This window comes from Osmerus mordax, chromosome 6, assembly GCF_038355195.1.
Source record: "Osmerus mordax isolate fOsmMor3 chromosome 6, fOsmMor3.pri, whole genome shotgun sequence".
In the NCBI taxonomy this organism is placed as follows: domain Eukaryota; kingdom Metazoa; phylum Chordata; class Actinopteri; order Osmeriformes; family Osmeridae; genus Osmerus; species Osmerus mordax.
Genome location: NC_090055.1, coordinates 13,614,475 through 13,637,188, shown reverse-complemented (window position 1 = coordinate 13,637,188; position 22,714 = coordinate 13,614,475). Strand labels below are relative to the sequence as shown.

The window sequence follows — 22,714 nt, the reverse complement described above, 5'->3', positions numbered from 1 at the left end:
ATGGGGGTCATAAAGAAAATCGATGGGCCTCTACAGAATGGGTCAGTTCGCTGCAATTAAAAGGGAACACTTCAAGTTGCCAACCAGAGAAGAAATCATGGCGCAGTTTGCTGGAGCGAAATGGTTTAGCAAGTTGGATGCTTCGTCAGGCTTACAATATCTCCAGCCTTTGAAAACACTCTCGCACAAGGTACTGATGTTGCTGGCATGTGTAAATACATTTGACATAGTCTGAACAAATTGGGATACACAGTTTGTCTCATGGCCATCTCAAAGGGTCATCCCCTCTGGCGATCTAGGATTCGTCGAGGTACCTCTGGACCTCCACACTAGCATCTGCCATACCACTGCGGACATTGGGTGTCGCACCTATCGGGAAAGACGAAAAGGAAAATGTTGCATTTACAGCACTCAAAAAACTGTTGAGTGTTTCCAAACCAACAATGTTTCATAACCTACCAATTGTTGCTGTCCAGTACCTCCCAAAGGTCGTCGGCGTCCTGTCTGGCCATCGACGTCCCCTCCATTGCATCTGCCGAGATGGACGCCGAGAGAAACACTGTCGGCGGTCAAGTGATAGGGCTTGAGTTTAATAGAATGTGTAAGGAGATGGAGTTTGGCCAATGCTCCATACTTGACCGTCGTCCACTGTTTAATGTAATGTGCTTGCTGCGGCACAACAACTTGGATACAGCACGAGAGTTGTGTAAAAGACTAGGATTGGCGAGCCACATCGAAACCGATACAGCACGACCGTGGTGTAATAGACTAGGTGCGGTGAGTCTCAACAACTTGAAAACAGCACGAGAGTCACTTAACAGACTAGGTAGACAAGGCAAGGAATATAAATATTTCACTTTATTTTTGTATTGTGAAAAGTTTTCACAGCATGACTTTGACTCACAAGGACCCCGAAACGGCACTAGAGTGGCGTAACAGACTAGGTGCGGCGAGTCTCAACGAACCCGATACAGCACGACAGTGGTGTAATAGACTAGGTGAGGTGAGTCCCAACAACTTGAAAACAGCACGAGAGTCACCTAACAGACTAGGTAGACAACGGGAGGAATACAAATATTTAACTTTATCTTTTTATTGTGAAAGGTTTTCACAACATGACTGTAACTCACATGGACCCCAAAACAGCACGAGTTGTCTAACAGACTAGGATTGGCGAGTCACATCGAACACGATACAGCTCGAGAGAGGTGTAATAGACTAGGTGCGGTGAGTCACAACTTGGAAACAGCACGAGTCATGTGACAGACCCGGTAGACAAGAAAAGGAATACAGATATTTCACTTCATTTTTTTATTGTGAAAAGTTTTCACAACATGACTTTGACTCACAACAACTTGGATACAGCACGAGAGTTGTGAAACAGACCAGGATCGGTGAGTCTCAACGAACCCGATACAGCATGAGAGTGGTGTAACAGACTAGGTAGACAACGCAAGGAATAAAAGAAAATGTTTCACTTAATTTTTGTATTATGAAAAGTGGTCACACCATGCACCATGACTGTGCTTCACAACGATCCGGAGACAGCGCCAGGGATAATCCTCCTAACGCTGTCCTAATACATTGTCTATACGCAACCATGCATGTGGTTGCAGCAGCACTGTGTGACTTCAGCAAACCCCTCTTGTTCACTTTACTCAGTTGTTGTTGTCGTAGTCGTCGTCGCCTTCTCTACACACCCCCGTGTGTCGTCCAGGGTCCACGTGAGCGCGCCCCCCTTGGCCCAAGCCCCGCTCGGTGGAGCATGTGGGGCAGTATACATGCGAACAGGCTCTGCAGACATACTTCTTACACCTGCGACAAACGGTGGTCGTTTTACTGTCCTTCACCGGGCAGACTTGACATCTCTTCCTCTTACTGGCAGAAGAGGTGACCGGTGAGGAGGACGGTCCTGCCGATGCTGCGGCAGCAGCGTCGTCGTCGTCAGCCTCTTCGGGTTGCCGTTGAGTAGGCGGATTGCGACAGCTGGCCATCCGGAGACCTCTCACATCCGCCGCTGCCGTGTGGGGTACACGTCGTCTTCTTTTGATCAGCGGATTCACGAGTGCCCTGCCAAGCTGCTCGAGGAAATACCTCCTCTTGTTGGGCATGCGAGGCATCCAGTTGGGGTTGACCTCTCTCCATATCACAAAGGCGTTGTAGGTGGAGACGTCAATCATGTTGTCGAAGATGACAAGGGGCCAGCGGGCAGTCTTCCTTTTACAGCTGTAGTAAGTGACACCATATCTAGATTGTCCACACCTCCTTTGTTGCAGTTGTAGTCTAGGACGATGGTTGGTTTCCCGTCACCTCTGTCACTGATTTCGGCGTCTGTGTGGCGTGTGCTCATAAGTAAAACGTTCTTGTTTTTCTTGGCGAGGTAGGAAACTAAAGTGGTGGTGGGAGTGAAGGCGAACTGCGACGACAGCACCCGTCGCCTCTTTGTCGCTAGCAGCTCAGACGGGAGCTTGGACCTGTTCTTTCGGACCGTGCCAACCATGGTCGTGTTTCTCGTCGTCATGAGGTTGTGTCCGAGTTCGTAAGAGGTGAATAAGTTGTCACACGTGACATTGCAATCCTTCAGGCCCTCTGTCATATCGAGCACGACGCGCATCCCCTGGTTCTTCTCCGGGGCTCCGTCGATCGACTTCCTGGTGTACACTTGAATCTTCCAAGCGCCGCCAACTTGTCCGTCGCGCGTCTCGCCGCTCTTGTCCCACGGTTGTCAAATCGTATCGTTGACGAGTACGTGTAAAAGAGTTTGAGCGGCATCGTAGCGTGGAAAATCACTGCCGCTTTGTGCATCCCATAGACTAGTTGCTGCTTCGCCTCGGGACTTGTACACCCCGGCCAGGATTAGCAGCCCTATGTAGGCACGTAGGTCAGTGGCATCCATGGCCTTCCACTCTTCTCCGCGTTTCAGATATCCTTCCCGATTTGTCTCGTCCAAGATCACTCTTTCGATTTGTGGCGTGACAAAGAGTAAAAACGTGGAGACCATGTCATGAGCATGGGAAACGGTGTAAGCTGTGGGTCCGGGGGGCCTCTCTGTGTTTTTACGTTGCGGCGGCATCCTCTGAGTCCCATACGGAACCGAAGACCATTGGTATCCCACCTCCTCTGAAACGTCCAAGCCCTCAGTGTCCAAGCGCTCAGTATCCCACCTCCTCTGAAACGTCCAAGCACTCAGTGTCCAAGCTCTCAGTGTCCAAGCTCTCAGTATCCCACCTCCTCTGAAACGTCCAAGCGCTCAGTGTCCAAGCAGAAAACGCGGATACAGCGAGAGAGTGGCGTAATAGACAACGCAGACAAAATTCCTCTTTCCTCATTTCCAACCTAGTTGCAGGGAGGGGGAAGGGAGCTCATTTCGTCCAACCTAGTTGCAGGGAGGGGGAAGGGCGCTCATTTGTCCAACTTAGTTGCAGGGAGGGGGAAGGGCGCTCATTTCCTCCAACAGAGATGATGGGGGGAAGGGTGCTCATTTGTCTGACAGAGATGAGGAAGTCTATTCTTCCAACAGAGATGAGGAAGTGTATTTCTCCAACAGAGACGATGGGGAGAAGGGCGCTCATTTGTCCGACCGAGATGAGGAAGTTTATTCTTCCAAATGGGATGAGGAAGTGCATTTCTCCAACAGAGACGATGGGGGAAGGGCGCTCATTTGTCCGACCGAGATGAGGAAGTCTATTCTTCCAACTGGGATGAGGAAGTGCATTTCTCCAACAGAGACGATGGGGGGAAGGGCGCTCATATGTCCAACTTAGTTGCAGGGGGGATGGGCGCTCATTTCGTCCAACCTAGTTTCAGGGGGGGAGGGCGTTCATTTCGTCCAACCCAGTTGCAGGGAGGGGGAAGGGTGCTCATTTCCTCCGACAGAGACGATGGGGGGAAGGGCGCTCATTTAGTCCAACCAAGTTGCAGGGGGGAAGGGTGCTCATTTGTCCAACTTAGTTGCAGTGGGGGAAGGGCGCTCATTTCGTCTGACAGAGACGATGGGGGGAAGGGCGCTCATTTCGTCCAACCAAGTTGCAGGGGGGAAGGGCGCTCATTTGTCCAACTTAGTTGCAGGGGGGGAAGGGTGCTCATTTCCTCCAACAGAGACGATGGGGGGAAGGGTGCTCATTTGTCTGACAGAGATGAGGAAGTCTATTCTTCCAACAGAGATGAGGACGTGTATTTCTCCAACAGAGACGATGGGGAGAAGGGCGCTCATTTGTCCGACCGAGATGAGGAAGTTTATTCTTCCAAATGGGATGAGGAAGTGCATTTCTCCAACAGAGACGATGGGGGAAGGGCGCTCATTTGTCCGACCGAGATGAGGAAGTCTATTCTTCCAACTGGGATGAGGAAGTGCATTTCTCCAACAGAGACGATGGGGGGAAGGGCGCTCATATGTCCAACTTAGTTGCAGGGGGGATGGGCGCTCATTTCGTCCAACCTAGTTTCAGGGGGGGGGGCGTTCATTTCGTCCAACCCAGTTGCAGGGAGGGGGAAGGGTGCTCATTTCGTCCGACAGAGACGATGGGGGGAAGGGCGCTCATTTAGTCCAACCAAGTTGCAGGGGGGAAGGGCGCTCATTTGTCCAACTTAGTTGCAGGGGGGGAAGGGCGCTCATTTCCTCCAACAGAGACGATGGGGGGAAGGGTGCTCATTTGTCTGACAGAGATGAGGAAGTCTATTCTTCCAACAGAGATGAGGAAGTGTATTTCTCCAACAGAGACGATGGGGAGAAGGGCGCTCATTTGTCCGACCGAGATGAGGAAGTCTATTCTTCCAACTGGGATGAGGAAGTGCATTTCTCCAACAGAGACAATGGGGGGAAGGGCGCTCATTTGTCCGACCGAGATGAGGAAGTGTATTTCTCTAACCAAGACGAGGAAGTGTAGTCCTCCTACCAAGACTTGTATGGGCTCTGGGGGTGAATGGGAGAGATATAGAGGGAAGGGCGCTCATATGTCCAACTTAGTTGCAGGGGGGATGGGCGCTCATTTCGTCCAACCTAGTTTCAGGGAGGGAGGGCGCTCATTTCGTTCAACCCAGTTGCAGGGAGGGGGAAGGGTGCTCATTTCCTCCGACAGAGACGATGGGGGGAAGGGCGCTCATTTAGTCCAACCAAGTTGCAGGGGGGAAGGGCGCTCATTTGTCCAACTTAGTTGCAGTGGGGGAAGGGCGCTCATTTCGTCTGACAGAGACGATGGGGGGGAAGGGCGCTCATTTCGTCCAACCAAGTTGCAGGGGGGAAGGGCGCTCATTTGTCCAACTTAGTTGCAGGGGGGATGGGCGCTCATTTCCTCCAACAGAGACGATGGGGGGAAGGGCGCTCATTTGTCCGACCGAGATGAGGAAGTCTATTCTTTCAACTGGGATGAGGAAGTGCATTTCTCCAACAGAAACGATGGGGGGAAGGGAACTCATTTTTCCGACCGAGATGAAGAAGTCTATTCTTCCAACTGGGATGAGGAAGTACATTTCTCCAACAGAGACGATGGGGAGAAGGGCGCTCATTTGTCCGACCGAGATGAGGAAGTTTATTCTTCCAAATGGGATGAGGAAGTGCATTTCTCCAACAGAGACGATGGGGGAAGGGCGCTCATTTGTCCGACCGAGATGAGGAAGTCTATTCTTCCAACTGGGATGAGGAAGTGCATTTCTCCAACAGAGACGATGGGGGGAAGGGCGCTCATATGTCCAACTTAGTTGCAGGGGGGATGGGCGCTCATTTCGTCCAACCTAGTTTCAGGGGGGGGGGCGTTCATTTCGTCCAACCCAGTTGCAGGGAGGGGGAAGGGTGCTCATTTCGTCCGACAGAGACGATGGGGGGAAGGGCGCTCATTTAGTCCAACCAAGTTGCAGGGGGGAAGGGCGCTCATTTGTCCAACTTAGTTGCAGGGGGGGAAGGGCGCTCATTTCCTCCAACAGAGACGATGGGGGGAAGGGTGCTCATTTGTCTGACAGAGATGAGGAAGTCTATTCTTCCAACAGAGATGAGGAAGTGTATTTCTCCAACAGAGACGATGGGGAGAAGGGCGCTCATTTGTCCGACCGAGATGAGGAAGTCTATTCTTCCAACTGGGATGAGGAAGTGCATTTCTCCAACAGAGACAATGGGGGGAAGGGCGCTCATTTGTCCGACCGAGATGAGGAAGTGTATTTCTCTAACCAAGACGAGGAAGTGTAGTCCTCCTACCAAGACTTGTATGGGCTCTGGGGGTGAATGGGAGAGATATAGAGGGAAGGGCGCTCATATGTCCAACTTAGTTGCAGGGGGGATGGGCGCTCATTTCGTCCAACCTAGTTTCAGGGAGGGAGGGCGCTCATTTCGTTCAACCCAGTTGCAGGGAGGGGGAAGGGTGCTCATTTCCTCCGACAGAGACGATGGGGGGAAGGGCGCTCATTTAGTCCAACCAAGTTGCAGGGGGGAAGGGCGCTCATTTGTCCAACTTAGTTGCAGTGGGGGAAGGGCGCTCATTTCGTCTGACAGAGACGATGGGGGGGAAGGGCGCTCATTTCGTCCAACCAAGTTGCAGGGGGGAAGGGCGCTCATTTGTCCAACTTAGTTGCAGGGGGGATGGGCGCTCATTTCCTCCAACAGAGACGATGGGGGGAAGGGCGCTCATTTGTCCGACCGAGATGAGGAAGTCTATTCTTTCAACTGGGATGAGGAAGTGCATTTCTCCAACAGAAACGATGGGGGGAAGGGAACTCATTTTTCCGACCGAGATGAAGAAGTCTATTCTTCCAACTGGGATGAGGAAGTACATTTCTCTAACAGAGACGATGGGGGGAAGGGCGCTCATTTGTCTGACCGAGATGAGGAAGTCTATTCTTCCAACCGGGATGAGGAAGTGTATTTCTCCAACAGAGACGATTTGGGGAAGGGCACTCATTTGTCCGACCGAGATGAGGAAGTGTATTCTTCCAACCGGGATGAGGAAGTGTATTTCTCCAACAGAGACGATTTGGGGAAGGGCACTCATTTGTCCGACCGAGATGAGGAAGTGTATTCTTCCAACCGAGATGAGGAAGTCTATTCTTCCAACTGGGATAAGGAAGTGCATTTCTCCAACAGAGACAATGGGGGGAAGGGCGCTCATTTGTCCGACCGAGATGAGGAAGTCTATTCTTCCAACTGGGATGAGGAAGTGCATTTCTCCAGAGACGATGGGGGGAAGGGAACTCATTTGTCTGACCGAGATGAGGAAGTCTATTCTTCCAACCGGGATGAGGAAGTGCATTACTCCAACAGAGACAATGGGGGGAAGGGCGCTCATTTGTCCGACCGAGATGAGGAAGTGTATTTCTCTAACCAAGACGAGGAAGTGTAGTCCTCCTACCAAGACTTGTATGGGCTCTGGGGGTGAATGGGAGAGATATTAAACTCCACTGAAGGGAGAAGTGTACTCAGCTCCACTCAGCAGAGGAGACAGAGACCCAGGCTCCGCTCAATCATGTCCTACTATGAGGTATGCGGCAAGGTCTTATTCAGCTTTGTTGTTGTATTTACGTATCTATGATTTGTAGGTGTACATTGAAGGTAATTTTACAACTGCTCCCCAATGGAAGGTCCCACAGTCACAATGTGGCAGGTCTGTCTAGTTCTTTGGGGTCTTTGAAATCTATCTTTAGATAAAGGATATTTATAAAAAGGATAAAGGGTCATTATAGTCTGGAAAGTTGGTCTCAGCAAATAGAAAGATGATTGTGCAACTTAAAAAATATATGTTTGGTCAAGAATCTTTTCAGTTTTGAACAGTCATCATGTCATCCTTTTTACCAAGGCAATTTATGGTGGCTTGTGAAACTGCTTATTCTCTCTCACTTCATCTACTATTGTCTTTCTATGTATCTCATGACTGTTGCAATCTCTCCCCCCCTCCTATCTCTCTCTCTGTCTCTCTCTCCCTCCCTACAGCATATTGTGTTTGACTATGACATAAACTACAATGATTCTGGCGACTTGGGGGTGGCCCTGGAGGATCCGTGTGACCTGGATCAAGTTATAACCCCTGACCTCCAGAGAGTGTTCCTCCCTGTGGTTTACGGCTTCATCTTTGTCCTGGGCATCACTGGGAACGGCCTGGTGGTGATGGTGCTTGGCTGCCAGCGCAGGTGAGAATAAAGATGGATGATGAAGACGATGACAAAGATGATATTAGTTTAGTTCATTAGTAAGTTTAGTTAGTTACTTTGTACATTTTAATCTTTAAAAAAAAACTTAAGATCCGTACATTCGTTTATTGTATGCACCTTCCTTTCACAGTAAATTCCTTGTTTGTGTGAACACATTACATGGCGGATCAAACAAATTCTGATTCTGATGTAGAAGATGACACACAGAGGGTTTTATCTTATTTTCCCCAGGTCAAAATTGAGTCTGACAGACCGCTACCGGCTGCACCTCTCTGCTGCCGATCTTCTCTTTGTGCTGACGCTCCCGTTCTGGGCAGCGGATGCTGCACTGACGGACTGGCGTTTCGGATTAGGCACCTGTGTGGCCGTGCACGTCATCTACACGTTGAACCTGTATGGGAGTGTGCTCATCCTGGCCTGGGGCTTCCCAGGGGCTGCAGTCTGGATGTGGTGCTGGGTGTGTGGATGGCGGTGGCTGAACCAATGGCATTTGCCCACTGCTGTCTAAACCCGCTGCTGTATGCCTTCCTGGGGGCGGACTTCAAGAGGTCTGCCAGACGGGAGGACTCAACACTCGGTCGCGTCGTCTCCAGTCTGAAGATTCCACCTCCTAGACGCCCAGGAACCTCTACTACCACGGAGTCTGAGTCATTTAGTCTACACTCCAGCTAACAGAATATGGGTGTGGATGTAGGTGTGGGTTGGATGAGGGTGTAAATGATTTGTCCTATATATGAGAAGAGGGTAGTCTGCTGATCCATGACTTTGTCCCTTGTCTGACAGATAAACCTTTCTGTAAATAGGGTTTGTGGGTCACTGATGTTGTTGTTTTTAAGTTTGGTTATATACAATAAAATTTCGAATTAAATGTTCTCACTTTTTGTGTTACTCTTCCTGTCTCTCAGAGTTGTCAGTGTGTGTGTGTGTGTGTTAGTTTCAATTATTTTGGAGGTGTTCACCCTTCCCTCCTCAGTTAGTGCTGTGGTAGTCTTGGATGTGTCAATCTGACTGTCATCATCATCACACACCAACTATGATTCAACTTTGACTCATGATGGTTTCTGAACAAACGCATGTCAAAAGCACTGAAACATTATGTTGAGAATGAAACCAGGTTTCAGATTAGTGGCTTGGACCAGGTGTCTGCTTCCTCCTCCTTATTTTAGAATATACAAGGAGCAAAACACATTATTACAGTGCCACATTAGTGGCGGTGTTGTAATACACAACGCGGACACGGCAGGGGGGTCACAAGGACCCGGAGACAGCGCGAGCGTGATGTAATAGACAACGCAGACAACGCTGTGGGTCACAATGAACCTGAGACAGCACAAGGGTTAAGGGAAATTGTACTTTCGCATAATTATGCTTGTAACCAATTGCTTTAATATGTAATTGTACTTGTAATCACTGATCTATCATGCAAAACATGTATCAGGCACCAGTATTCCTGGTTTAGGAGGAATACAAAGGAGTAATGGTCATTTTACATTTACATTTATTCATTTTAGCAGACGCTCTTATCCAGAGTGACTTACAGTAAGTACAGGGTACCTGGCGGCCGCCATTTTGAAAATGGGGCCTTTCTTGGAGTCAAACTTTGGTAAACTTGTTTTTAAGTACATCTGATACTACTGTCAACCACTGAGAAACCTTTTGTTAGAATTTTTTGGGGGTCAATCCATATTTTCAGCTGACTAATAACAAATGGAAATATGAAGAAGGTATATTCTTCTAAATAAAATAGGTTTTTGATTCCCAAATATAGACAAACATGTCTCCAATGAATTCCACAAAAATAAATTTAGGCTTAAGAAATTAAACCAAAAAGAACAATCAGTAATCTGATTTCAATAGGAAACACTGTACATACATTTTCATCAATTGCCTTATTTTCTCAAATCCTCCAGTCAAACCAAAAATGCTGTATTTTTCTTTTGAACAAAAACTATTATTGTCGGTAAAATGTGAAGAAGTGTAGCTTTGTTATTTGAAGTTACATTCAATGTCTATATTTTTCAGCTCGGTGCCTACACTTGTTAATTAAGGCTTTCTTCAGCTTTGCCATTTCAACTGCCTTCCAGCCCACGTTCCATCACGTTAGCTGCAAAACAAAGGAAGGTATCGATGAGAGAACATTTTCTACAGTTTGCAATAGTTATCTAAACTCAGCAACAACAAAACATAAGCAACGTTGTTGCCGGTGATATCTGATATGGACATGCCTTACAACTAGATACTTATGTACATTCAAATTTGAATAATAAAAGGTACATAAAAATAAAATGTATGCTTACTTAGGATCACGTACACTTTTCCCTGTTCCAGCTTGTTTTTATCCTCCGGACACTTTCCATGTCTTCCAAAAGCCACAGAATTGGCACATTCCTCATCCGTAAAGAAAATTTCAAAAAGTTGATGAAACAACCGCAGACAATCTTTCTTCACTGCTTGATGAACAGCTGCAAGTTGGAAAGAAGAGATGTAAAAAGAGCAGCCCGGATAAAGCTCTTGCTGACCCATTCTTGAAGCAGATGTTTCGGTGGATGCTGCTGATGAAGAAAGTGTTTTGTCCGTCTCTTCATAAACGGAGTGACTAAGTTCAGTTAAGCCGGGGGCCTCCTGGTGAGCGGAGTGGTCGCCTCTGCTCCCGCGTCTCGCTGTTCCCTGCCTGTGCATCTAACCTGGGGTTCCCGCAAGGGGGCTCAAGTAGGTCTACAAGCCTTGGTGGATTCAGGGGCCGCAGTTAATTTACTGGACCAAACACTAGCGCGCCAGTTACAGGTGCCGATCACTCGTTGTGAGGCTCCAAGAGCAGTACAGGCACTTGACGGACGTCCCCTGGGGTCTGGACGACTGGAGTTCTGCACCCGGCCCCTGCAGATGCTTACACTTGACACACACTTGGAAAGCTGTGTCTTCTTTTTGATTGACACTCCTCAAGATCCCCTTGTCTTAGGATACCCCTGGCTCATAACCCATCAACCCTCCTTCGATTGGGCCACTAGCACTCTTACACAGTGGGGACCTACCTGTACAGCCCATCGGCCACTAGAACAGCCCACAATCTCAAGCATTGCTGCAACTGCCCTGAATCCCCTAGCTGATACCCCAAAAGTGCCCGTCATGTATCGTGACCTCAGTGCGGTTTTCTGTAAGGAAAAGGCAGCCTTGCTCCCTCCACATCGCAGTTATGATATGGCAATTGACCTTCTTCCTGGCACAGCGCTCCCACGAGGCAGGCTTTACTCCCTGTCCATCCCTGAAACCAAAGCAATGGACACTTACATTCAGGACGCTCTCCAAAATGGGCTTATCCGACCCTCCACTTCTCCTGCTGCGGCTGGATTCTTTTTTGTGGGCAAAAAAGACGGTGGGCTCCGTCCATGCATCGATTACAGGGGACTAAATAAAATAACTGTGAAGAATAAGTATCCCCTGCCACTGTTGAACACAGCCTTTGAACGTCTCAGAGGAGCCACTATCTTCACAAGGTTGGACCTCCGGAATGCCTACCACCTCGTCAGAATTCGAGAGGGCGACGAGTGGAAGACGGCGTTTATAACCCCTCGGGGGCATTACGAGTACCTGGTAATGCCTTTAGGCCTGTCTAATTGCCCTGCTGTGTTCCAGGCCTTTGTTAATTATGTGCTGAGGGAATTTTTGGATCACTTTGTGTTTGTTTATTTGGACGACATTTTGATATTTTCCTCTGACCTAGATTCTCACGTTCAACACGTCCGGCGAGTGCTCCAGCAACTACTCCAAAATCGACTCTTCGTCAAACTGGAAAAAAGTGAGTTCCACACTACTAGCACCACTTTTCTGGGCTTTGTGGTCTCCCCCCAGGGATTAACGATGGATCAGTAAAAGTAACATCAGTCCTGGAGTGGGCTACACCCACGACTATAAAGCAGCTGCAAAGATTCCTAGGCTTTTCAAACTTTTATCGCCGCTTTATCAGGAATTATAGCACAGCGGCGGCTCCTCTCACTGGCCTTCTCCGGGGTAAACCCGCTTCCCTGCGCTGGACACCAGCTGCACAGCAAGCTTTTTCAGAGCTAAAACAAAGATTCACCACGGCTCCGGTGCTAGCTCACCCAGACTCTGAACTGCCTTTCATAGTAGAGGGGGATGCCTCCGAGGTGGGAGTAGGAGCGATCCTCTCCCAGAGATCTTCCCAGGACCAGAAGATGCATCCTTGTGCTTTCTACGGCTCACCGCAGCAGAAAGTCACTTATATGTAGGGAATCGTGAACTGCTGGCGGTCAAACTGGCCTTAGAAGAGTGGCGCCACTGGCTAGAAGGGGCCCAGCATCCGTTCATGGTGTGGACAGATCATAAAAACCTTGAGTATATCCGTGAGGCCCGCAGACTCAATCCTCGTCAAGCTCGATGGGCCCTCTTCTTCACACGCTTCGATTTCACACTCTCTTTTCGACCAGGGTCCAAGAACGTCAAGGCCGATGCCCTCTCTCGGCAGTTTGCCCCAGATAGCCTTCTAGAAACACCAGAACCAATCGTTCCTGACACCTGTGTTGTTGCCCCAGTCCGTTGGATACTAATGGAGCATGTGCAAGATGGCCACTGCCTAGAACAACCACCACCCAACACGCCACCCTCCAAGACTTTTGTTCCAACGGTACAACGGCCACTGGTGCTGGAGTGGGGTCATGATTCTCGCCTGGTAGGCCATCCCGGGCGACACCGAACCATGGAACTAATTAGCCGTACATTCTGGTGGCCGTCTATAAGGGAGGATGTTGCAGGTTATGTCGCAGCCTGTGCCATATGTGCTGCCCACAAAGTCGACAACCAGTGCCCCCAAGGGCTCTTGCACCCCCTGTCCATACCCCGTCGCCCCTGGTCACATGTGTCTCTTGACTTTGTTACGGGGTTGCCCCTCTCCAATGGTTTTACAGTCGTACTCGTCATTGTTGATCGTTTTTCAAAGACCACACGTTTTGTACCCCTACAGAAGCTCCCAACGGCCCGGCAAACAGCAGACGCTCTCGTTAAAGAGGTGGTTCGCTACCATGGCACGCCTGAGGAAATCCTATCCGACAGGGGTCCACAGTTCATCGCCAGATTCTGGAGGGCCTTTTGGCAGCTAATGGGGGTAACTGTTCGTCTCACCTCTGGGTATCACCCCCAGACTAATGGCCAGACTGAACGAGTCAACCAAGAGATGGAGAAATATCTCCGATCATATTGTTCTTGTAACCGTACCACCTGGGCAAGTTACCTGATGTGGGCGGAGCTGGCTCACAACCAGCTAGAGTCTTCATCCTTAGGAATGTCTCCTTTTGAAGCGCTTACAGGATACCCTCCAGTGTTGTTCCCTACCTCGCCAACAGAGGGCCCGGTGCCTTCAGCGAATGCCTCAGTCCAGCGCCTTTGACGTCTCTGGAAAAAGGTCCGCCGGAACCTCGTCAGGGCCACAAACCAACACAAACGCCAGGCGGAATCGAAAAAGAAGAGTGGCAGTGCTCTACAAACCTGGTGATCGGGTATGGGTGTCTACAAAGGGATTGCCTATGCCTGCAGAATCCAAAAAACTCTCATCTAGGTATGTGGGACCGTTCAGAGTGTCACGCAGAATTAATCCGGTGTCTTACATGTTGTCCATCCCTCGATCAATGAGGGTCAGCCCTGTTTTTCATGTCTCTTTGCTACGCAAACCCTCCTCCACCTCGGAGGATTGATGGCACTCTGACCTACACAGTCAGAAAACTCCTCGATGTTCGACGACGGGGTCGTGGATTGGAGTTCCTCGTAGACTGGGAGGGCTATGGACCTGAGGAGCGGTCATGGGTCTCTCGGACGGACATTTATGACAAATCCTTGATCCAGGAGTTCTTCGACGCCCACCCTGCCCTCCCTGGACCGTCGGGTGCCGGTCCTCGAGGGGGGGGTCCTGTCACGACTCAACACACAGCGTGCCCTCCAGGACAGCAGAGGGCACTAAGGAGTCAGAGCAAGGCCGGCTCAGCCGTGAGGAAGTGAACGGCCATGCTTAAAAGGAACCCTGAATTATTTGTCAGTGCTCATTCATGGTTTGTGTGCTACGGGCGTTACTTCACTTGGAAACTTTTTACAGAAACTCTTTACCTGTGCTGGACCCTGCTTGCCCCGACTGTGGATTTTGGATCACGATTTGGACTGTTCACTTGGACTCTCTTTTGTTTCACGGTATTGAACCCCGCTTGTCTCTGACCTCTCCTTTGTCTTGCCCTACCTGGAAACTTTGATTGTGCTGGCTGCTCTGTGTACCTTGACCCTGGACTGTGCCTTGACCTTGATTGTGGATTACCCTTGAACCAACCGTCTTGATGGACTTTAAGTTTGCCTTTGCCTCAATTATTATTTGACCCAGTGTGTGGTCATGACTGACTACTTTACGTGATTGAAGTAAATCAGAACCATTAAAAACTCTAAACTGCATCTGCGACTGTGCTCTTCATTCCAACCTGACAAGGGGAACAATGACGTAAATCTACAATATTAATTTAAGGTCATGGATCAATAGTGTTTTACAGTACTCTCGAAGCAGGCAGCGCTCTAACTTAGAGAGAGCATGGTCAAGATAACGGGAGTGCAGCATCCCATGATGACAAGACAAGAATATAGGAGGCATTAAACCATGGCTTAGTTATACTCAAGAGAATCGCCTCCATTCTTTTATGTTCCTCCGTAAGTTTACAAACCTCCTCTTTACATGAATGACAAGGCTGCCATGGTGTGAATGTGTTTTCAATAGGATCCCCATATTCACTTATTGGACTGTCTGGATTGATGATTTGGTTTGGTGATTGCTCTCTCGTGTCTGAGACGGGTGAAGATTCCGCCATGTTCTCAAAAGGCATTTTAGGTGTTGAGGAGAGTAGAGTCCCTAAAAAGGACTCCCTGGGCCTCACATTTCGCAGCTGTTGGTTGTCCTTCTGCTGGTCCAGGTTCAGGTAAACCGGTGGTGGATTGTGAGGCATGAAAGGTTCAGGGGACAAGTGAGGCACTGAATGTGGTGCGGAGAATCGCTGCTGGCTAGTTGAAGCACATGGAAGGTGAGTCTGGGATGTCATTAAGAGTTGAGGGGAGAGAGACTGCTGGTTAGGTGGAGCACATGGAAAGTGAGTCTGGGATGTCATTAAGAGTTGAGGGGAGAGAGACTGCTGGTTAAGCGGAGCATCTAAGAGGTGGGACGGAGGGGACACAGTGATTACAGGGGGGAGGTGGGCAACCTTGGAGGGATGGGTGGTAGGACGTTGATGCGTACGATCACACCTGTGTGATCAGTTCTGGCTGGGCCCAGGAGCGTACGATCACACAGGTGTGATTAGAACGCGTCCTTAAAACGTCCAGTTTTGCTTATAAACGTCACAATAAAGCCTTAAGCAGTAGCCTACGTGTATTATGAACATACGACTCAAGTTACTGTATATTTTGAGAAGGTTTACTTTTATTATCTATATGAAAACGTTCAGACAATGTAGTTTAGCTAATTTTAGCTAACAGCTAACCAAAAATAACTCACGCTTTTACTCACGCCACATAGTAAACCATAATATTATCCGTATTCCTTGACTTGGCTATCACTTTCAACATATTTTACTATTGTACAACCAACCATAGATCGAAAATAATAGATATACTAGTACATTCACAAGTATGCATCTAAAACATCCGACATTCGTCTGTCTTTCGTCTCGTATTTACTTGCGGCCATCTTGGATTTTTTTGTGTTCCTGCAACAAAGATGAACTTTGATGTACCACTTGACCCCGTACACCTCATTATTTTCTCGTGAGAAGAGTAGGTTATCTCGTTGACCCTTTGACACCCACAATGCATTGAGTACTGATCAAAACAAAAACATGGCAGCCTACATTATCGGTAATAGCCAAGTTAGCTTGTCGACAGCTACAAACAATCCTATACCATATCCGATCACTGTGGATTCACTTATATGAATATTTCAAATTCGGAACAGTAATGACAATAAAGTTATACCCCTAATTCGCAACAACCTCTAAAAAACCCACACACACGTTTCTTAATTTTTACCACAGCATCCTTGAATTCGTTTCAGGTACATGTCCAGGAAAGGGTACAATCACGTCAGATATCAATGAATATCATAGCACAAACACTGAGCCATAAAACATATCACAACTCAAACATGTACAGCATGTTTGAGTTGTGTGATGTACTGGCTATATTTAGGACCTTTACACAGGATCCACTATGGACATCCAGGATCATGATGGGCTTAGCATATCTGGGTCTGTTGTCTTGACAAGTCAACTGGCATTTATTCATACACTTACATTAAACAATGAAACAAGGTAAATAAAATTGGTCCAACAAGACAAGATGAAATTTGTGACAAATTCCCCAAGACACAAAGAGGTGAGGATACTTCAAGTTCCAAGTTATTGTCAGGTACACAGAACACCACAAGGTCAGACTGGGCACTGAAATTCTTAGGACAAGACAATGCAAAGCAACCTGGCATAACATAACATATAAGTACACAGAACATAGATTACATCTATGATAAGCTAAAATATAGGGAACCTCCTACATATACAGATAATATATAATAATGTGAATGTAAACATAACATACTAATACCATATGTGAACATCAGTTATTGAGGTAGCATCCATATGCAAAAATATTGAGTCGAGTCTGATGATGTACAGGAGCGTGTGGGGTGCATGGGTTTGTCCACATCGCGTGTGGCTTTGAGGATGCAGCGTTAGGTATAGATAATTGTGAGGGAGGGAAGAGAGACCCAGACTAACTTCTCGGCTGTCCTCACTATCCTCTGCAGAGTTGCGGTTCGAAGCGGTGCAGTTCCCAAACCAGGCTGTGATGCAGCTCCTCGGGATGCTCTCTATAGTCCCTCTATGCAGTGTGGTGAAGATGTGGGATGGGAGATAGGCTTTCAGCCGCTGCTGGTACACCAAGGAAATAGGTGCTCAACGGTTTAGTTGATGTTCAGCAGGGATGGGTCGCTTTGTGCTGACCTTACTTGCTCTGCACACCTGAGAGAAGGCCATGTAGTACTATACATGGACAATTTGTACAGCAGTGCAATCCTCTTTCAACATGTCTTTTGGAACGGGGCCTGTGCGGGCCAACATTCACATTCACCTGTAAAATTAGAAAGGGAGATGTTCAATATATAGAAAACGGTCAACAGCAGGCAGTCAAGTGGTATGACAAGAGGTGTGTTTATTACCCTATGAAACGTTATAATATAGGTTGTTATATTGAATAAGCATAACGTCTGGTTTATTCTACATGTCGTCCATCAAGTAGCCCTAGCCTAGATTTTCCAAACGAATCACACTTGCCTTATTTTTGCAATACTTGAACTGTGGCCTGACAATAAATGAGGAATAATAAATGTTCCATCAACACGGAAATGAATGAATAGATCACAAAACAGCCATCAATTTAGAATGGATTTCTGCATTATTGTGTTTGCTGTAATTAGACTAAACATAGAAAGTTACTACGAGCTAGCTAGCAAAGACATCAGAGGCCTGTTCCATAAAGCGAGTTTACCGAATAAGCCAGACTTATGTCAGTTAGTCGGACTCATTTCTAGTTCATTCGGTTCCATAAAGCTAGCTCAACGTAGTTCGAACTCGGTTACTATGGCAACTTAGGCTGCAAAACTAGTCTGGTCCGGGGCAGGCTAACTGTCAGGCTTAGCGTGACTTGGTGCTTAACCAGACCTTCCTGTAACTGACCCAACGGGAAAACAATGATTTACCACGGATATTCTCATTTTCTTATTCTCATCAGTTCAATATGTTCAACATTGATAGAAAATCAACTTAAATAGCCTACACAGGCTACAACATTTAGCCTAATGCATTAAACGATGATAAACAATGATTTGATACACGCCACGTTAAACGTAGCCTATGGATAGCCTAGTTTGTGATTTCAAATGTTTAGGCATCAGGCATAGGCCTATCTCAATCTAAATTATGCGAGTATAATTATCATAGCTATATAGTTGTTAACAGTAGTCTACAATTGCAAAACAAACCTAAATCCATAGGCAACATCTATATCCTCCATTTTCCCGACACAACCATGTTAAAAAGTTAAGGCTACGGGTAATGTATTGATTAATAGTAGGCTATTTATTTAAAACAATGTCAAAAAAGTAAATTTACATGTGTTTAGAGGGTGTCTGTTTTTTAATCAACGAAATAACTAAAGGTCTAAAAAAGGACCTCGACCTACATAGCCTAGCGTTCACGTCAATCATGGCGTGTCGTTTCATTTTGATGAAGCGGTGGATGAGGGAGCTGTCATAGTACAAGGCTTAAAGGGAACGTTCTTTCTGGAAGAAGTCACGTGGCCGTGTGCATTGCTTTTGCCGTGGTGGATTGTATGATCCATGTTTTACCTCTCGGGCTGCTTAAGAATAGGGTGCACGCGCAATTATCTTGACTACTTAAATCTGACTTGAATTAGTAGGACTGCGTGAACTGAAATTGTCCTTTATGGAACCGCTTTAGCCCCGCTTGACTTGTTAAGCTAATTCAAGTCTGGTTTGGGACTTTAAGTCCAACTTATTTGAGCGGCCTTTATGGAACAGGCCCCTTATCGTGGAAATCAACAACAGGTCATGCTTTCATCTCAATATCATGCCACAGGATGTGTATAACTTGTGTGTATAAATAATCTACTTACCAGAAAGGTTTTCCCAGAAAAGTAGAAGCCAACCAAAAGGGTTGAACTACAGTGCACTACAGATGTAAGTGCACTGTATTGCAGTGCACTGTATTGCAGTGTACTTAGTAAAGTGTGCGGTAGTAGACACAGCCACAGTTACAACGTCAGCACACGTTAGCAACGATGCTATGCGATATCAGCAACTCTTCAGCATTAGTACCGTAACTAAAAGTCTAGGAAAGTTGCGGTTACTTTTCGCTAGGTGCCTACGAACATGTCTTAATCTGCTAGACAAGTGGGTTCCCCTTTGTTCTTTTGGTGCTGTCTCACGAGCCCTACGGCGTCATGGAGCCGACCAGCTAAATAGTTATTTAGCACTAGCGTTGCTACCTGCATTTACATTTTGTCATTTAGCAGACGCTCTTATCCAGAGCGACTTACAGTAAGTACAGGGACATTCCCCCGAGGCAAGTAGGGTGAAGTGCCTTGCCCAAGGACACAACGTCAGTTGGCATGACCGGGAATCGAACTGGCAACCTTCGGATTACTAGCCCAATTCCCTCACCGCTCAGCCACCTGACTCCCTGCATATAATAAAAAAATTTTTACAATATTTTCAGTCTTCAACCAGTGCATGATTCGGTAGGCATTGAAGAAAGAGTAGGAGAGGATGACAGCATCCAAAATAATACAATTAAATATATATATTTTTTTAAGTAACGAAGTAACGACCCCCCCACACACACACACAAATTGCTTTCTAATCTGTGGGAAACACTGAGTACAGTACCTCAGTCATGCCTATTAATAAACTACTTAGCCAGTACAGTATTAGCTGAGTCTACTAGTCAGATAACTGTGCTGTTTACTTTGCCCAAAATTATGCATGGACGGGCCCCCAGTCTGGGGAAGACTGCTCAGACTAACTGGTTGTTAGAGCGAGGACGAAAGCAAACACAACCCACCCAGCCATCTCTCTCTGGCATGACGGAGTAACTGTAAACTAACTAGTTAGCTAACTTTTGCAGATTTGGCTAGCTAATGTTACTCTACTGCTGAGCTAAAGTTAGCTAACTGTAATCCAAAAATGATAACTGCTTTACTCAATGTAATGTAAACGCATCAGTCAATAAAAAATCTTAGCTATTAATTATTAAAATACAGTTAATACGGTAACTAATGTTAGCTGCCTAACTTTGTTAGCTAGCAAGCTGAGCCAATAGATAGCAATCCAAAATTACTCTTCAGGTTTAGCTAACGAGGTGAGCTAGCGAGATAGCTACGTCTAGCAAAACATAATGGCTGGCGAACTTAAATTACATACATAACATTTATATAATATCTCAAATAAACGTAATTGTTCTGCTCACCTTCTTGGTACAGTCTGCTGTTATCTTAAAATGTGGGATTTCAAATGTAACGTCTGTAAATCCTCTCGAACGTTCATCTCAAACTACCAATCACAGAAGGTGAATGAGAACGTGACCAATAGAGGGCATAGAATTTGTCGCTTCGTTTTCCCTGGTAAAAGGTGTTGCAGTAGAAGTTTTCGGTTTCCAGACAGTTTATCTTTATTATATGAAACGTAAGTAACCTTGGCATACATTTATAATTTAAATATTTAAATAATCTATCCATGTAACAATTGTAACGTTATTTAACGTTGTGTTTTTGAATTGTGTCCAGAATGACTCAAAATCAAGAACAACGAGGAAAAAGTTGAAGGAGCCTTCAAAGAAAAGGCATCGTTATACAACGAATACCATAATATGTAGGATGTTGAAAGTGTTTATGTAGTCTTGGCTCTTCCTCTTGTTGTGTTTAGTGGAGCCTTACCCTGACACTGACCCTGAATGGGGTAGCCCTTGCAAGTGATCCCCAAAAACCCTGTAAAAAGTAATACACAACATCCGAGTTGGACTGTTTTTAAACATCTAATGCTATAATGTGTTCCAGGTAGAGGGTGTAAGCTGTCTTGTCGAGTGTACTGTAGAGTGAGCTGGCTGGTGAAGGGATCCTGAGCTGACTGGAGATAGTAGACTGAGCTGGCTGGTGATGGGACCCTGAGCTGACTGGAGATAGTAGACTGAGCTGGCTGGTGATGGGACCCTGAGCTGACTCGAGATAGTAGACTGAGCTGGCTGGTAAAGGGACCCTGAGCTGACTGGAGATACTAGACTGAGCTGGCTGGTGAACATTTAGTCATTTAGCAGACGCTCTTATCCAGAGCGACTTAATGACTGGTGATGGGACCCTGAGCTGACTGAAGATAATAGACTGAGCTGGCTGAAGATGGGAGACTGAGCTGTGTCAACATAATCAAACGAGCGATAGGTCTCGGTCTGCTCTAAAAGTTATTTCCTGACCTTTAGGCCGAATCCCAATACTACCCCTTACCCCTACCCCTTACCCCTAGCCCTTACAAATGCACGTTCACGTGAGAGCTAGTGGTGTCCCAATACTCCTTTTGAGCTAGGGATAGGGCTAAGACGAAGGGGTATACACCCCTTAAAACCAAGTGAAAACGAAAGCTTACTTGAAACCTAGGGCTATGTGAATACTGCCCGACCGGCAACAATGGCGGCCAGATCATCCAGTGAGTCCGATAAATGTAATATTTTCGGCTTAAATAATGGATAAAAAATTATGACAGTCTTGTTTTGTGCTATACACAGTCCTGTACATGTATATTTGCAACCATTTTCCTAATTGAAACATTTCTAAAAATCGCTAGTTTGCTACGCTAATGTTACAGTGCTGATTTGCACAACAGTCCCGCATTTCTCTCTTAAATCTGTAGCATGTCTACAATTTCCTTTGATATCAGTGCAAAACACTACTTGCTTTGGAGATATCGATACGTGCTAGATGATGTACCCGTAACCAAGTGGCGTCCCATTTCTTAGGGATATCTAGTCCTTAACCCCTCAGTTTCGAGGGCCAAGGGCTAGTGGTAAACTAAGGGGTAGGGGTAAGGGGTAGTATTGGGATTCGGCCTTAACCTTCGTCATTGTCTTTCTTGCTGTCCTTAAACATCTAAAGATTATGTTTTTAATCTCTTCACTCTATAGCTTTTATTGTACAAACTCTACAAAGACATTGTCTCCAATCTTTTCAGCCTCAAAAAGGTCACTGACAAAAGTATCTGAAGCTAGTTTTCATGATGTTATGTGACTTTCTCCTTCAAATGTCTGGTCAAATGGCTTGATCATACATTTGATTGTTGACATGATGTTGTGAATATCCTTTTTATCTTTTCATGATTCATGCAGTTCACTGTGTTGGAGAATGTTTGTTTAGGGAGAATCCAGTCAGTCCAACTTTAGTTTTGGAGTCTCTGTTGGCTGTTTGCTCTATGACTTGATCACAGGCAGTGTTTGCAAAACCATACTGCTGTTGTCTCTGAGTAACAAAATCCCCAGATTGTACCTGTAGGTATATGCAAAATGTGTGTCCTCTAGACTGTTAATCTCCAGCCAGTAAGAAGAAAGGCATCTAGCATAGTTTACCTTATTTTATGAAAAAAAAACCATGGGAGCAGACACTCGGACAACTAGAGGGGCATGGTAATCCACATCAGATTATAGGTCTCCTTTGTCCTGCCCATCCTCTGCCCTGCCCGTCCTGTCTGTGCTTTCAATAAGCATGCAATGTATGTAAACTCATTTTCAAATAAAATGTGGTGCACCTAGATTGTAACAGCAAAATTGATTTTGCAGTAGGTTATTTGTATACACTGATCCCACTGTACATCTTGCCATAAAAAATACAGAATTTCATACACACCTTCTGCTTGGAAAACCTTCTCCAGAGCTGCATTTTCACCCCTTACATGCTTTAGCTATACCATATTTCTTCAAATAAACGCTGCAGCGTTTATTAA

The 22,714-nt window shown here is 46.6% G+C and overlaps 1 protein-coding gene across 1 annotated transcript; it reads left to right on the top strand.

Annotated features, from left to right (window-relative positions):
* The first annotated feature begins 7,334 nt into the window (after positions 1-7,334).
* On the top strand, positions 7,335-8,638 carry LOC136943972 (C-X-C chemokine receptor type 4-like). Its single transcript, XM_067237473.1, has 3 exons — positions 7,335-7,463; positions 7,913-8,109; positions 8,362-8,638. Exons 1-3 carry the CDS (start codon positions 7,362-7,364, stop codon positions 8,636-8,638), a joined length of 576 nt encoding a protein of 191 aa, XP_067093574.1. The 5' UTR covers positions 7,335-7,361.
* Positions 8,639-22,714: the final 14,076 nt, after the last annotated feature.

Bases quoted from the DNA above. Each gene is read 5' to 3' on its own strand.
- LOC136943972 (XM_067237473.1), top strand. From the start codon at position 7,362: ATGGGAGAGATATTAAACTCCACTGAAGGGAGAAGTGTACTCAGCTCC. The intron at 7,464-7,912 runs GTATGCGGCAAG...CCCTCCCTACAG, and splicing joins CAATCATGTCCTACTATGAG to CATATTGTGTTTGACTATGA. The intron at 8,110-8,361 runs GTGAGAATAAAG...TATTTTCCCCAG, and splicing joins GTGCTTGGCTGCCAGCGCAG to GTCAAAATTGAGTCTGACAG.